Source organism: Hirundo rustica, chromosome 10 (assembly GCF_015227805.2).
Source record: "Hirundo rustica isolate bHirRus1 chromosome 10, bHirRus1.pri.v3, whole genome shotgun sequence".
Taxonomy (NCBI): domain Eukaryota; kingdom Metazoa; phylum Chordata; class Aves; order Passeriformes; family Hirundinidae; genus Hirundo; species Hirundo rustica.
The window spans coordinates 13,522,576-13,537,988 of NC_053459.1; the positions used below are offsets into that span (position 1 = coordinate 13,522,576).

At 45.5% G+C, this 15,413-nt stretch overlaps 1 protein-coding gene across 1 annotated transcript in view; it reads left to right on the top strand.

Annotated features, from left to right (window-relative positions):
- Positions 1-14,629, top strand: part of LOC120756920 (D-beta-hydroxybutyrate dehydrogenase, mitochondrial-like) — a 17,144-nt gene extending 2,515 nt beyond the window's left edge. Inside the window, exons 2-5 of the mRNA XM_040073697.1 lie at positions 1,567-1,677; positions 6,978-7,119; positions 10,747-10,899; positions 12,434-14,629. Of these exons, the coding sequence (XP_039929631.1) occupies positions 1,567-1,677; positions 6,978-7,119; positions 10,747-10,899; positions 12,434-12,915 (888 nt within the window). The 3' untranslated portion in view covers positions 12,916-14,629. The remainder of the gene's footprint in view (positions 1-1,566; positions 1,678-6,977; positions 7,120-10,746; positions 10,900-12,433) is intronic.
- The last annotated feature ends 784 nt before the right edge of the window (positions 14,630-15,413 follow it).

Sequence of the window (15,413 nt, forward strand, 5' to 3'; positions counted from 1 at the left end):
GGTTCTAGAGAGGTGAGAGAAAGAGAAAAAAAAAAGTCAAATCCTTTCTTTTTCCATGGGCCAGCCTGTTGAGTTGTTGCAGGAGGTGACCTTGACAACTTCTAGGATCTGGTTCATGTTTGATTTTCATCTCTCTTGGAGTTGTGTCACTCTAAATTAAATTCAGACTGAGCACTGTGTATTTAATTCTCACTTATCTTTTGTCCTTTAGCTGTAGCTATCTTTAGAGCTTTAATAGAGCTAGTCTGTACCTGGGTGCTCTTTGTCTGCATATAGGTTATAGTATAATGTTAATGTGGGTGTTTGTATTATAAATGCAGGATAGACTTTTTTGATCTGTTCTTGTTTCAGCTTCAGATCTTAACTCTCCTTTGAGAGCAGTTACTTCAACATGAGTTATAGGACAGGGTGTCACTTATTTGCTTATTGTTTTCTGCTGAGGCTCACCTTGAGTTTGTGCAGTAATGCTCTGATCAGTATCACCTTGCGATCATCCCTTATTGCTTCTTCACTACACCACATGTCAGCAAAGCAAGAGATGAGGGAGCACTGGTGATTGACCCATTTTTCTCTGCAAATGTGGCTGGACCAGCCAGTGCAATTCATACATAAGTATGTTCATATTCCAGCCGTTGTAAATACAGTAACAGGCAATATTAGTTGCTGATATCTCCAGAGGGATGGAACTGACCTCACTTCCTTATTGCATCCTCTGGATCTTTATTGCTTTATCACGTTATTTATTGCCTCATGGATATGGTTTCAGTATGGAGCGTTGTGCAGCACAGCAGCTGGCAGCCTTCTAGCTGGGTTAAGTGTTAGTCCATTGCTTCACACCTGTGGTGCGGGAATGACTTTCAAGCAAAGACAGAGGGTGAATGGGCAGTGTTTTGTTATAGGCTTCTCTTCAGGATCTGTGATTCTGCTTTCATATCTATCTCAAGCCTGTTGTGTCATACCAGGTGGAATATCAATTCTTCTTTCTCAATTTACCTGTCAGTCAAAAGATAATAATAATGTAGGAGAGAACTGTAGGACTCGATAAGTTGTTCCTCTTAAGACTGCAGAGTTTCAGAAGGAAGTTCTAACCTATAGTTGCATTCCTGCTGCTAAAATACAGCACAGAAAGTGCTGCATAGAGTGGGAGGAGGTGGGGAACAGACAGTAGTCACTTAGCAGCTGAAAGAGCTGCTCTACAGTTCAAGCCAGTCACATCCTGCCGTTTGAATGTTCTCTATGCTGCTTTTTCTTACTATGAGCTGGTAGATGATTAACTTCTTTGGAGATGTTTCTGTTCTGCTTTGGCCAGTGATAATTGAAAGAAAGAGTTACTGTTCTAGCTCAGGTATGAAAGCAACACAAATTGTTACAGACCAGCAACTGAATAAAGTTATGATTTCACAGTAGTTGGGAGCGGGTTGTGTTTGTGCACACAGGTGCCACTGTCACTTGCATCTGGAATGGTACCTGCCCTGGCTGCAGGACTGCAAGTGACTCCTGTGCTGTGCTGGTGGTGCCTGCATTGCAATGTCTGATGGTATCCTCTGACTGTCTTTCCCCACACAGGCTGAAGGAAAGGCAGTGCTAATAACAGGCTGTGACAAAGGTTTTGGACATGCCTTGGCAAAATGCCTTCATGCAAAGGGATTTACTGTTTTTGCTGGATGCTTGCTCATGGTGAGTAGTGAAATTGATCTTTTTTTTTTTCATTAGAGAAAAGTGCTTCTCAAGTTAAAGCATTTTCATGTGCAGCCTCCATTTACGCTGGTTCAAGATCTGTGAGAGGTGCAGTGGGGAGGGATCATTGCATCTTCCATTGCTTCATCTGCCTTTTGTATCTTGTACCTCATTCCTGTAATTGTGAGCTCTTTAGGGCAGGGATTGTCTGTCAACTGCATATCTGTACCATAGCTTGTAGAGTGTGGCACTATTCACTGCTGAAGCCTCTCACCACAACACCATAAATCTCATAGGCCAAGGTTGCTGTGGGACTGTGGCTTTCTGTCTTCCACAGCATCCCTGTTGCTATCTTTCACAATGTCATTTTTTGTGGACACCCTCCCCAAACTCATCTCCAGTTGCCTCTCCTGTATTATTAAGGCTCTGTTTCCAAAATGTCTTGCAACTGTGCTTCTGCAGCTTCTGTACAAGCTATTCAGTTTATGGATAGCTGAATAAACAAATTTACCATACATTTCTGGTATCTTTAGGTCTCACTTCCTGTCACATGTTTGGCAGGTGGTATCACTTGTAAGAGATAAGTTTAGACACACTAAATCCGAAGGGTTCCAGACCCCTCATCCCAGTCTCTGCTCTTGCAAAGGACTTACAACTTAGTGTTGTGAAACCCTTTTTCTAAACTGGCCTGGCTCCACGTCCATCTCAGCTGGGATTTTACCTTTACTATGCATTTTTGCTGTGTTGCTAGTCAAAACTCATGTGATTTCTGACCTCAGTTGTTCAAAATCAGTTCATGGTCACTCATTTCTCCATTTGATGATGACCACATCAGCCCAGGTGCTCAGGGCATGATGACTACATATTTTTGAGTACTGTGGAGGGTGAGAACAAACAAAGGTGGCTGAATCTGCCTGTGTGATCATGGCAGAGGTTACGTTCTTCCACTACATCAGAAGGGAAAGTTATTATTGGCTGACATATTGTGTAACTTGAGAGCAAGAGAGTTGTGTTGGATTATTGCCACTGTTTGGAAATTTCCATACGGAGCCTCTGTAATTCCTTCAGTAATCATGTCATTTGCTGCTTTGGGATGCCTGTCTCATTGCTGATGGCAAGGCACTCAGCAGAGCAGCAGATGTAGGGAATGGAAAGGAGAGGGAAAATAGTGTGGCTGAGGGGGCTGTTTGGAAGGCACGTGCTAGTGTGGAGCAGGGAGGGACAGGCTCCACTGGAAGCCCCATGAAGAAACTAAATGCTCCTGAAGTGAGGCGTTTGCTTGCTTGCTTCATTGCTTGTGAGCTGCTGTAGGTTCCCAGCAGGGTCAAAGCAAGTATGGGGGCACTTGTCATGAAGCAAATGCCAGGCTCTTAGTTCACACATAGTTAGTCCATCACCACTTACATGCTTTTATAGAATTAAAGCTGATCAGAAAGCTCTTGTATTAAATACAAGATATGAAGTGCATCAGGAGCTTCTTAATGATCAGTCAGTCAAATATAAAGTTACAGGAATAAAAAGAATATTGCACGCAGGCTGAAATAAATCTGGAAAGGATCAAATGCAAAAGGGGTTACATTAAGCAAGAGCAAGTAAGTCCACTGAGAAAGTTTCTGTTAATATATTAGTATTATGATGGAAAAACCGCACAGAAATAGATTAGTAAATAACCTTAAAAGTAGAAATTACAGGAAAAGTTGAAATAATAATTGTTTTCAAATGCCTACTGCCAGCAGTTATCATGAGGACCGTAGGCAAGAAAAGGTAAAGAACAAGGGATGTTTTTATAAATTAATGTGCTCAAATACACCAGGCCTGATGAAATATACTTAAGGGCATTTATAGGATGAGCCATTGTGATTTCTGCTCCATGGGTGATATTTTCAAGAGCACCTGGAGGCCAGGGGATTTCCAGAAGGCTGGAAGAGGGTGGATATTGTACTTCCCTTCCCAAAGGAGGTAGACCTCTGGAACTGGCAGCCAGGCAGCTTACCTTCAGTGCACTCGAAGCGATTGCCACACACTGCCCTGTCACTTTTACAAATCACTGGATCACAGTGTGATGCATGCTGCCTGTATAAGTTTACTGAGAACAAACTGTGCTGTGTCAATCTAATCTCAGTTTGGCTAAACAGCAGAGTGGTTGAAGGGGAAGAAATAAATGTATCCTGATTAAGGGTTTTGTTACAGTTTGTTACAGTCCCTCTTGGTAGTCTCATGAGCAAACTCATGCTCTAAGTGACTGCTGTTTAGTCCCAGGACCGTATTCTTGGAAGTACCCCCTGGAAGAGAGTTTGCGCTTGGAAAAAAATATGCACAGAACCCTGCAGAGAAGATTATAAGCCTTTTGGGGAACAGGGTTAAAAATGATCCTGACAGATTGGATGGAGTCTGAAATCAGTGACGTGAAATCCAGTAATGACAAGCACGAGGTGTTCCGCTCAGGAAACACAGGAAGGCAGCGTGTGGATTGGCAGCAGGGTGGGGAGGAACTGGCGCATGTGGAGTGAGCTGGCTGCATCCATGGGACTTCAGCACTGTGTTCGGGGCTTCCTGATTCTTCCTGACATCTCAGTGTGGGTGCCCAAGTGCTTGCCAGGACCTAATCCTGATCCCAGGAGCTTTCCTGGGAAAAAGCCGTGGCTGTGTCTGTAACAGGGGGGCTCTCCACTAACGTACATCTGTGTGATTTGCCTCTGCTCAGTGCCACTTGCACTGGGATCCTCCAAACCAGAACAGGGGAGAGGAGCGAGGAAGGGAGGGGAGGCAACCAAAAAGCTGGAGCAGGTTTCCTCAGCTGGGTAGAGAGGGTGTGTGGAGCTGCTGGGCTTCTCAGCCAGGAGCAGGCCCTGCTAGGCACAGGGTGGGGTGGGCAGGCAGAGCCAGCGAGGCTGCGAGGGCAGGATGACCAGGGGTTAGGAGATAGCTGGGAGGAAACCACACAGTCCCATTGAGGGCCTGTGGAGAGAATTTGGGCAGCAGGCTGGGCTGGAGCATGATAGCTTTCAACTCTTATGGAACTGGGAAGGGGAAGCTGGGAGATTCTCTGAGATGACAAAAATCAGACAGCAAAGGGAGGTGAAGAGGGGCTTTGCAGGAGCAGTTGGGCCATTGCTGCCAGCACCTCACTTGATTTGTGTTGCTGTGTGGCTCCTGCTGTTAGAGATCATGAAGATCATCCCTGGGAGAACAGTCTGGCTGCTCCCATGGGAACTGCTCCAGGTGTTAATCCAGCCAACAAATCTACCATTTAAAGATCAAAGAGGAAGTACCGTGTGGTACCTTACAAGGAATGTACTTAAAGCCCCTGAAGACCACAGAACATAAGATGATGTTTACTTGCTTCCATAAAAATCTGTAGCTGCTTCATTTGTGAAGAGATGTTCTGAACAAGAGAATGAAGCACTTTGTTTTACAGTTAAATAGTGGCTAAGGTGGTGTTTGCAACTATGAAAAGTGGTCCCAGCTGAATATCGCATGTTGCAGTCTTCCAAAATCAATATGTTTTGTCAATAATGAGTAAATTGTAGTTGGGAAGATAACTTTGCAGAAAGAGTTGCATTGGTGATAGGGGGAAATTAATTTCCTTAGGAACAAAACAATTTTTACTGGATTTTTAAGTTGCCAGCCTATGACTTTGTTTCTCAAAAAGCAGTGGGAATATTTCTTGTTTATTTTATAAGTATTATGCAAGATTAAAGAAAAAATGCAGGGAAAGGTCTTTTCAGTGCTCAAATGACAATTGGCATTTGCATGCAGATATAGTTATGGTTTTGGTTTTATATAGATACAATAAATCTCTCTCTTTACAAGCTGAACTAGCTCTACTTCATTCACTGTTAAGTAGTGGAAATTTGCTTTATATAACTTGGTGAGATGCAGGAGCATCTTCCAGAAATACGGTGAGGCATCATAGGACCCTCATTTGTTTATAGTATTTTGGTGACCATGTTGTTGGCTACTTGTAACACCACTTTGAGATTGTTTTCCTGGCTAGATAAGAGGGCCAACACAGCCTGTGACTGCGTTTGATGTGCATTAGAAAAGCTTCAAACTTTTTTTGCTGTTCTTGTTGTACTGGGAAATAAATCAGTTGTGAAATGCCATGCAGCTATGGGGCCAAGAACTCATTCCTACTATTGTCATAATACCAGTGTAACTATATATTGATTTTTAAGAGAACCACCCTGTTTTGCTCCCATTTGTGATTGACATTTCAGCTCTTTTCCTTCATTACTTGTCATTGTTCACTGAACTGAAGGTGGAGATGAGATGTTGTATATTATATGAATTAAATAGCCTGAGATATTTATAAAAAATGAAGCAGTTACATGTTTTTTAATATCTGCCTGGCTGCTGAGGCTGCTGAGCAGGTGACTGTGGGTGGGTTGCTCGCCTTGTTTGCCCTTGTGCTGTGGGCAAGTGGTATCAAGTGATAAAGGAAGAATGGCAGCCAGGCATGGTGACTCACTAATTCATAACTTCTTCCTCCCTAATGAGGCAGAGCTTGTGATTCAGGGAATAGTTTTGTGAATTAAATCTCAAGCCTGCTGTGGAACTGTGTGGCTAATCTGTGCCCTCTTCACTTTTATTTGTTATTTACCACCTGAGCAAGGCTGTAAGGCTTAGGCAGCAGTCTTGCCTGGAAGTGAGCAGGTAAAATTTGGAATTTTAATTGTGTTTACATTTGACTAAACAACAAAAAAACACCCACAGTAGTAGCAGATTCTCTAATGATAGCAGTGGGGTGGGGAGAAAAGAAAGGAAAAGGGCGGAAAGGAAAACAGAGCCACGAAGTTCTTCTTGCCCATAGTGTGGGGGGGAAAAAAAAATCTTTCTTCCTTAGCCAGAATCTCCTTTCAGGCCTCATGTCTGTAATTGTGCCATTGTGTAGCAGATCTCCACTGAGCATGTATTCCTGAACATCTGACTTCAGTTTCTGTAGAAGTTACGTTACCTGTAGAGCACAGAGACCGAGGCAGTAGCGAGTCACCCATGGTTCTCCCTGGCTGGTGCAGTATTTCAGCATGTTAGGGGTGTGAAACCCATCATGAGGAGCCAAGAGCAGGGTGGGCTTCCTGGTGCTTCAGAGCATGGGGTCACTGATGCAGTTCTGGAAGTGGTGCTGGAGGGAAGAGGAGGGTGGCACGCTGGTTTGTGCATATTTGTGCACCAAGTTTACACCTGTGTGTGCAATGTCAGTAGCTTCTATTTCGTGTCCATGTGAACATGCCTGACCCCAAGCTGCATTGCCGTTCTCGGTCCATCTTAGTGGAACACCTTTCTGTTCTGCTGAACAGGATGAGAATGGAGATGGAGCCAGGGAGCTGAGGAACATGAAGTCAGACCGGATGAAAGTGTTACAGATGGATGTGTGCAGTGACCAGGAGGTGGCTCAGGCCGTGGATTTTGTGAAGAGGACTCTGAAGGGACCAGAAGAAGGTATGTGGGGATCTTTTGCTCACAGAATCCTTTCTAAGAGCAGGCCATGCATTGACCAGGTCTTTCTCTCTGTGCACCACCAAAAGAGGGTTAACAAGCCTGAAGGCCTGTGACAGTGTGTGGCTGGCAGTCAGGCTGTGCTGTTCCCGGGTCAGTGAGGACAATTGTCTTGCTATTGATGTTGCAGCCATATGGAAGGAGACCAAGACTGGCTGGAGGATTAGGCTTTAACTTTACATCCCATAAAAAGCAATGTGTGGCAGCAAGCCCACAAGTATCTGTGTCTTTGTCCTTGAATGTCTGTGAAGGGCATAGAATGGCCAGAGCTTGATCCCTGCCTTGCACTCCTGCCACACATGCTCCTAGCTCATGCAGACCTTGCAAGTGACCCTGCTAATGAAGAGGTGATGGGTCCTGGCTGCTTACTGCTGCTGTCCCCTCTGCTGTGTGGGTACAGCTGAGTGCTGAGCTGGAGCAGATTTAGACTGACCCCAAACCTGGATTAATCTGCAGTCAGATCAATACATGTTTTCAGTTTGCCATGCAACATCCCAGAGGTGATGTCGAGTCCAGGGCAGGCTTGGCATAGATGACTTTAATCCACATGTCACCTTAAGCATGAGTCCGACTCACGGACCTCAAAAGCATGCCAAGAGAGATAAGAGTCCTATCTTTCCTTCTTGAAAGTGCTTTGGCAGTGGGATGTGAGTTTACAGTCAGAGCCTGATATCACACCACCTGACCTCTACCCACGTGATCAGGTGAGACTTCTTGCCCTGCATAGCCTGTTCTGCAGCCTCTCTGCCAGTAGCAAGCTGGCCAGCAGCTGTAGACACAGGCTGGGGATGAACTGAAGTTTCACATCTGTGGCTTCAGGACTTCAGGGTTGTGACTTGAAGGTGGTTGCTCATCTTGAAGCTTGGATGAGTCTGTCATGGCCCTGGTTTTGTTCACAGCAAGTATTAAGCTAGTAAATAACAACGGCTCTTATCTTAATGCAAATTACGTGAGCACACCTTCCCTTCTAAAACAAGCATATGAAAAGTAACTGAGTAATGTACAAGCTCTGATCCCACACATGTTCTCTCTGCATGATTTTCCTTCCTACACAATCATCCAGCCCTCATCATGCTTTTCACAGCTTCTTAAGCTTTTCCTGAAGAGCCCAGCAACAGCAGTGGTAGCACAAAGCCTTTTCCCACTGAGTGAAAGCTTGGAAGGGAGCAGCTTTATTGCTTCTATAAATGCAGCAGTGTTTGCAAAACCGTGTGTGTAGCAGGGACAGACAAGCCTTGCATCCCTGATCAGCAAGTTGGACTGGTTCCTCCTGTAGCTGTTTGCCTCAGCACGGTGTGCAAAGCAACAAAGGCTTCTTTTTAGGCCCATTGGCGTGACTGAGGTTTGAGGCTTCCCAATAAATTGTGCTCAATAAGTAGGTGCTGGAATATAAAGACTATTGAGATTGAGGTGCCTTGCACATGGGTGTGGTTGCATACTGAATGTGGCCCCCGAGGAGCTAGTGCAGAACAGTTCTCGGGCTGTACAGTTCTTTATACCTCTTCTCCCTGTGCTGACCACTTTTGATAGGATTGACTGTTTGTTTTTCATCTCGTGGAGTTCCCACTGTATTGTTGACTCTAGAGACGTAATAGTGATAAGGCTCTGTTAAATAAACACAGTGCTGTCCAGCAAACAGCCCTGTGACTGGGCTCCCCTCAGCACTTTGTTCTGTTTGTAAGGTGCCCTGATCCCTGAGCAATGGAATTCCAACAACAAACTATTGTAAATAATGATTCAGGGACGTTTGTGAGAACTAACATCACAACCCAGGAAATGGGAAATTGTTGTACAGAAATTTACAGGAATTTGTAAGGAATACTCTGCAGAGGTCAGTTTGTGACCAACAGTTTATGTCTTTGGTAAATCCCTGCCAAATTTTCTCAGCATGATTTTTGTTAGTGGTGAAATTACTCCATCACATGCCCTATTTCCATGGTCCTCTGCTAGCAGTTAGACCTTGCTTTGCAGCAGCAGAGGGACAGACCCCATTCAGGCTGATATGCTGTGCTGGACACAGATCAGACTGAATTTCAGTCATCTTGACTCACTAAAACTGGGAGCTTCAGTAGGTGAAGCAGGAACATGCTGGTGTACACAGCTGGTCAACAGCCTTGAGGGAGAACAAGCTTAGCTGGAAATGGGGCAGGGTTACTGGGGCTGTGTGAGAGCACAGAGTCACTCTGCCAAGGACACATTAGTGTTTTTAAGCGCAACAGGAGGATAAATTCCATTGCACATTGGTGAGATATTGCAATTTTTTTATAGGACTATGTTTGATAAAATACATGGTTACTATCTGACTGAATCAATACAGGGTGGAAGTTAAAAGACTTTCATGCATCAGAGTAGGGAAGCTATGGAGCAGAGGCAGGGCAAATAGCCCAAAAATTTCTGAGAGAGAGCTTGATAACATTTATCAACAGGGTGGCATGACGTTGGTGCTTTTGATAGCAATGTTGGAGCTTCCTGGACGTGAAGACTCCTTAGCCCTGCGTTAGTTCTTGGTAAAAGGAAGGTCTTGAAGTGCAAAGAGACACCAGCTTCAACTGAGTCCAACACAGCCCTGACAGTTTAGCCCCAACTCCAACACAGTGAAAGATAACCACAGTGTATGGCAGGACATCTAAAGAGGAGCAACTCTGTTGTCTTGTTCCAGCTCCTCTGCTTGTTCCTTGTGCAGTTTATGGCTATACAGTCCCATGTTTCAATAAATCCTTTAAGTATGGATTCAGCCCTACGAACGTTTGCCACTGGGAATCCTGCAGTAATTTCTTTGAACGGTCAAGTTCTTGCTGACCCACTAAGTCCTGACATGTAAAGGGTTCATCACAGAAGCTCTTGGGAAGTGCAGTCAATTTAATTTTGACAGGACTGCATGCACAAAAGACATTAATTTTTAAATTCTAGTAGTTGTAAGGGTTGGTTGTAAGTTTGCTAACTCTTGATAAAGTTAGGATTGAGGGAAACCAAATACTTGGATGAAGACACAGCAGCTGTTAACCAGGCCATGAATGTACAGATCAATACCATGCACCCTCCAAAACAGTGAGCCAGAGTTGTGAAGAGGATTAAGAAATCCAAAATACCTGGGTGGGTTTTTTTTTGTTTGTTTGTTTGGTTTTTTGTGTGTGTGTGTGTTTTTTTTATTTGCTTGGGGTTTTTTTGTTTTTTTTGTCCCCCCCGCCCCCGGTGTGGGAGAAATTCCAGTCCCCTCCAAATTGCAAAAATCATTATAAAGTCACTGAGTGGAGGCAAACCTGGGATCAAGAGGAGGCATAAAAGAGAGTCAGCCAGATGCAGCCTTATAAAGCCCCAGAAGAACATTTGACTGTACAGGAGATATTCAGGAGATAATATTTGTGTGGCCCCATCACTTTCCTTGATGTTCCAAACAAGCCCCTGGTATAGGAAGACTGTATTTCTTCTCCTAGCTAGATTTTTCTCTACAGCTTATTTCTACGAAAGTGTCCAGTTCTTAAGGTTTTAGGTTACTGTAAACAACAAGGAAAATGTTTTCTCTGTGACATTCATCCTTGCCCCACACTTTAATCATGTGTTTCTTGGCAGGTCTGTGGGGCCTGGTGAACAACGCTGGCATCTCGACCTTCGGAGAGGTGGAATTTGCAAGTTTAGACAACTACAAGGAGGTGGCAGAGGTTAACCTGTGGGGCACTGTGAGGGTGACAAAGGCTTTCCTGCCCCTCATTCGCAGAGCTAAAGGTACATGCTGGGCAGTGTGGTAAGGCTCAAAGCTTTTGGACACAGCAAGGAGATGTAGCTGGAAATCCAGGCTGTACTTGGGGGAATGCCTGTGCAGTCCAAGGAGGGTTTCTGAGGATGCCATTTGGTAGTACAGGCTATTCTTGGGGCAGGCCAGGCACCTACACAGCAGGTGCTATCTTAAATATCCAAGATATCAGAGACCTTTGTGCAGTGTTGGCAGATATCACACAGACTAGATAACCCAGAGTCCACAGAGCGGTCATGTTTGGATAACCGTATCTTCTCCTTTCATATTATTCCATTCACAGGTGACTTCAGGTAGTGACCGAATAAATGAGAGTCAATAACAGCCATTTCAGATATCTTACAAGACAGTGATATTATAAAAACTCTTGGTTTTATATTAAAAAAAAAAAAAGATATGTATGAGCAGAGCTCTGAAGAGCTTCTTTATTTAACATGTGTGGGAATGGTGGTACAGGTGTGTGTTCTGTGAGAACAAAAGGGGACTATATTAAGAAGATTTCTCAGATGCCATTCCCAGACAGCAATTAACCACTAAACAAGCTCCATCTCACTACAAAAAGTATTTTACCCATCAGGTCAGCAGGTGGTTCTCACAGTACTTCTAAGTTACACTTAGGTCTGGTATGCAACAGCAGAGGTGTCTACTTGTTTCTCAGCTTAAATTTTGAGCTGGAGAAGGGTGATGTGCTCCATGGCTGTGAAAATTCTCACTGTAAAAATAGCTGGTGGAATTTCAAGGGCTTGTTTGTAAGTGTATCTAAAACCATGGTGCAAATGTCTTGTCTTGGATAAAGGCTGAGACATGCACAGAGGAGTGACCACTGCTGTCACTGCCCTGAGGCAGTGCCCCGAGGGCGGTCACAGGCTGTTGGCAGGGATTAGCACAATTGCTCTCCACTGCCCCATGGACAGCAGCACATCAAGTCTCCTCTTGTTTGTCGCAGGAATGGCCACCGTAGACTTGTGGCTGGCCATCTGGGTGAATGGGTTGTGCTGCTCATGCTTCAGGTGCAGAGAAATCTCTACTCATTCTCTGCCATCCAGCTCAGGTCTAAAAGTACACAGGTGTATTAGGCAGATGAGCTGTTGTGCTTACAGAAAGAACCAGAACACTTGTATGGCATCACAAAGAGTTGTGAGCTTTGCAGCTCATGATACTCTAGGCTGGGAGCTTGAGCCCTTCTCTAGCAAGATACATGAGTGGGGTACACTCCTGAGAAAACACAACTAGCAGTCTCAGAAGATCATGGTACTTCCCTACTTGGAAATTAGGAGGGAAATGTCTTGTATGCTTTGTAAATTCTTTGATGCAGAGGTAGGCATATGCACCATCCCCTGGAGAAAAGGAGTTAGCCTTGCTTGAGGCAGGAGAGAAAAGCTCCGTGACAGAGGATGTGTATTCAAGATTCAGATTTTGGAAATCAGCATCATCACACCCTTTTACTGGGACGTTCCGGCTGCTGATTCAGCGGCTGATCCTCTCTCCCTGATCTTTTCTCTCCAGGCCGTGTGGTGAATATCACAAGCATGTTGGGACGCATGGTGAGTCCATCTCGCTCCTGCTACTGCGTTTCCAAGTTTGGGGTGGCAGCCTTCTCCGACTGCCTGAGGCAGGAGATGTACCGCTGGGGAGTCCGCGTCATCCTCATCGAGCCCAGTAACTTTGTGGCAGCCACGGGCATCCTGACGGCCGCGGGCATTGACCGGCAGGCCGAGGCCCTGTGGAGCGGGGCCACCGACACGGTGCGGGAGGACTACGGCCGCGAGTATTTCACTGGCCACGTGGCCCTGATGAAGTCCTTTGTGAACAGTGGCCTGAAAGACGTGTCTCTGGTTCTGAGTGACATCACCGAAGCGCTCGTGTCCCCGTGCCCGAAGAACCGCTACAATCCCATGGAGACCTACTGGTGGGTGAGGCTGCAGGTCATGACCCACCTGCCCACAGCCATTGCCGACTGGCTTTACATCCCTGGAGCCAGCCTGTAAACAGGCATTCCTCAGGCATCCCTCCAGGGCTCCTACTCACAAACACAGGTTAGGGCTGATCTCTGCACTCCTTGCTCCGTGTCTCCCCTGGAGATGCGTGTGCTTCCACTTTGAGTTATGACTTCAAGTCATGTGTTGTGGAATGCTGGAACAGTATGGGTTTTGGTTCTTTTTTTCCCCCCCCATTCTTGTTGTTTGTATTTCTTGCTGTGCTGTTTAAAGTTGAAAGGTGTTTTCCTTTTAACTATGGAGGAACCAGAGGAAGGTAAATATGACGTGTCAAATATGTGGCTAGTGTAATTAGGTCAGCAGAGTTCCCACAGTGATAAATTTGGCTTATTAATGGACTCTTGCGTTTCCTTACAAGGACAAACTGCTAATAGCAGAGCAAAGCTGTTGCTATGAGATGGCTTGAAGGGAGAAACTAAATTGGGAAACAAAAGCAGAGTTTTCCATTTGGTTGAAAATGGGTCAGTCACAGCCTTCCATTGTTTTCCTGGTACTGCCAAGAAGCTCTGCTGTGCTGTGACTGTCTGCTCTTTCCAGGGAAACAGCAACATGCCTCTAAACAGCCTCATTACCTGGCTGCAAAGAAGGGTTCTTCCCTCCCAGCACTGTGCCAGGAGATGCCTGAGCCAACAACTGGGCACAGCACAGGCAGTGAAAAGCCTTTCTAATCATGAGGTCTGAGCCGTCTCCCAGCAGCCCCTCTCCACCTGCTGCTGCTGAGCTTTGTGGGAGAGGGTTTAAGCTGACGTAGCAAACAAATTTGGCTTCTCTTACTGCTACCTTAGGTGCCTGAACTACTCAACTGTGATACAGACATTGTCCAGTCATCCACCTGCTTCCCTCTGGCTGGTAAGGGAACTGCTTGTTGGCTTTTCCAAATAATTTTTTTTATTTATCCTCTGCATCTGGACAGTGATGGGGCACTGTGCAGCTAGTGTGGTCTGACTATGAGCTCTGGAAGGATGCCTTAATGGACACACATTTCTTATTTTTAGTATTGCACAATGAAATCTCCATGTCACACAATCATTTTCTCTGAGAACCTCTTGATAACTGATATGAGCTGCTCTTGCCCAGTATCCCGAAGGGTCTCTTCTGTTGTCCACATGCAGGATTTTGATAATGTTGTCCGAGTGCTGGGGCTGCCTGGCTTCATGCCCCATCCCCTGTGTTCCAGTGGTGACCACTGGTGGAGCAGGCAGCGAGCTGCAGGCACTGCTGGCCAGGCTGGGACCTGAGCCTCTTACTCTAGGGACCAGCTTTTCCTTCCACTGTATTGCCTCATGTGAGATTAAGTGTCTGTGAAGAGAGTTTATTGACTGCTCTTCCTCATCTGTCTCTGCTAGCTCTGACTTGGAAACTGTGCCTTAAACGTTTTGTATGCCACTGACTGCAAATTCTTGGAGTCTGCATGTAGCCATGAATGCTGTGATGCCTTCAGGAGGAAAGCAGGTTTCCCTTGGAGATGCTGTCAAGGCAGCTTGTCTTACAAGTAACAACTGCTAGAAATACTGCTGTGCAGTTTGTGTCTTTTCCAGATCATCTGCACACAGAGATTTCCTGGGATTTAGGACCCAGAAGGATCCCACTGAACGGCAGCCTAAACAGTAATCACTTCTGCCCCCTGCACTGTGAAACGTGATTAATGTTAAGTAGCTCTGATTTGCACAGAGAGAAAAATAAACTGTGAGATTTCTAAAGCATATGTCTCTGGCTCCTGTGCTCATTTCTACATTTGTTTTCCTACTTCTTTTGAATCTGAGGTTGGGATTTAATTAGATTCAGTAATTAAGGAAGTGGTTTAATAATAACAATTAATGATGTTCAGCAGGTAATGGGACTGTGGTGGTTCAGTGAGAACTGCCTGGAGCAGAATGGCCCATTTCCTCAGCAGAAGGCAGTTAGAGAGGCCTCTCTGTAAACACAGGCACCATCAGTGTTTGTATTTTGTGTGGTTTCCCTTGAAGGAGATCGTTTAGAGCAGTGCTGTGCATTATTCATTGCCTCAGCACTCTCTGTGTAACTAATCCAAGGGTTACAGCTGCCTGGTAATGAGGATTAGCTCTTCTCACAGACAGAACAGAGACTGGCAAGCCAAGAGGTGTCCGAGGCCATGCAAGGACCTCGTGGTTGAGCCAGGGTTAGGATTTCACAGCATGTGAGCCCCAGTCCCCTCCTCTGCCCCCTGAGAAGTGCTCAGGAGGGCTGTTAGTGCCTGATCTGGTTTCTACCTGGGAGAGGAGCTCTGGGGGTCTGGGCACAAGAGAAGAGTACGTTTCACACCAGAGTTGCACTAATATGACATTGAGGGCAGATTTTTGTTCTGCTGGTGAGTAACAGAGGGAAGAAAACTCAATTCCAGTTGACAGTGACCTTCAAAGCCAGAGGACAAAAGAGGCAGAAGTTTAGTGAAATCCCATGGAAGTCCACACTCATTGGTGCTGTGGTGTCCCGCAAGGAATTACTCTGCCAAAGCTTGCCATGGCTTT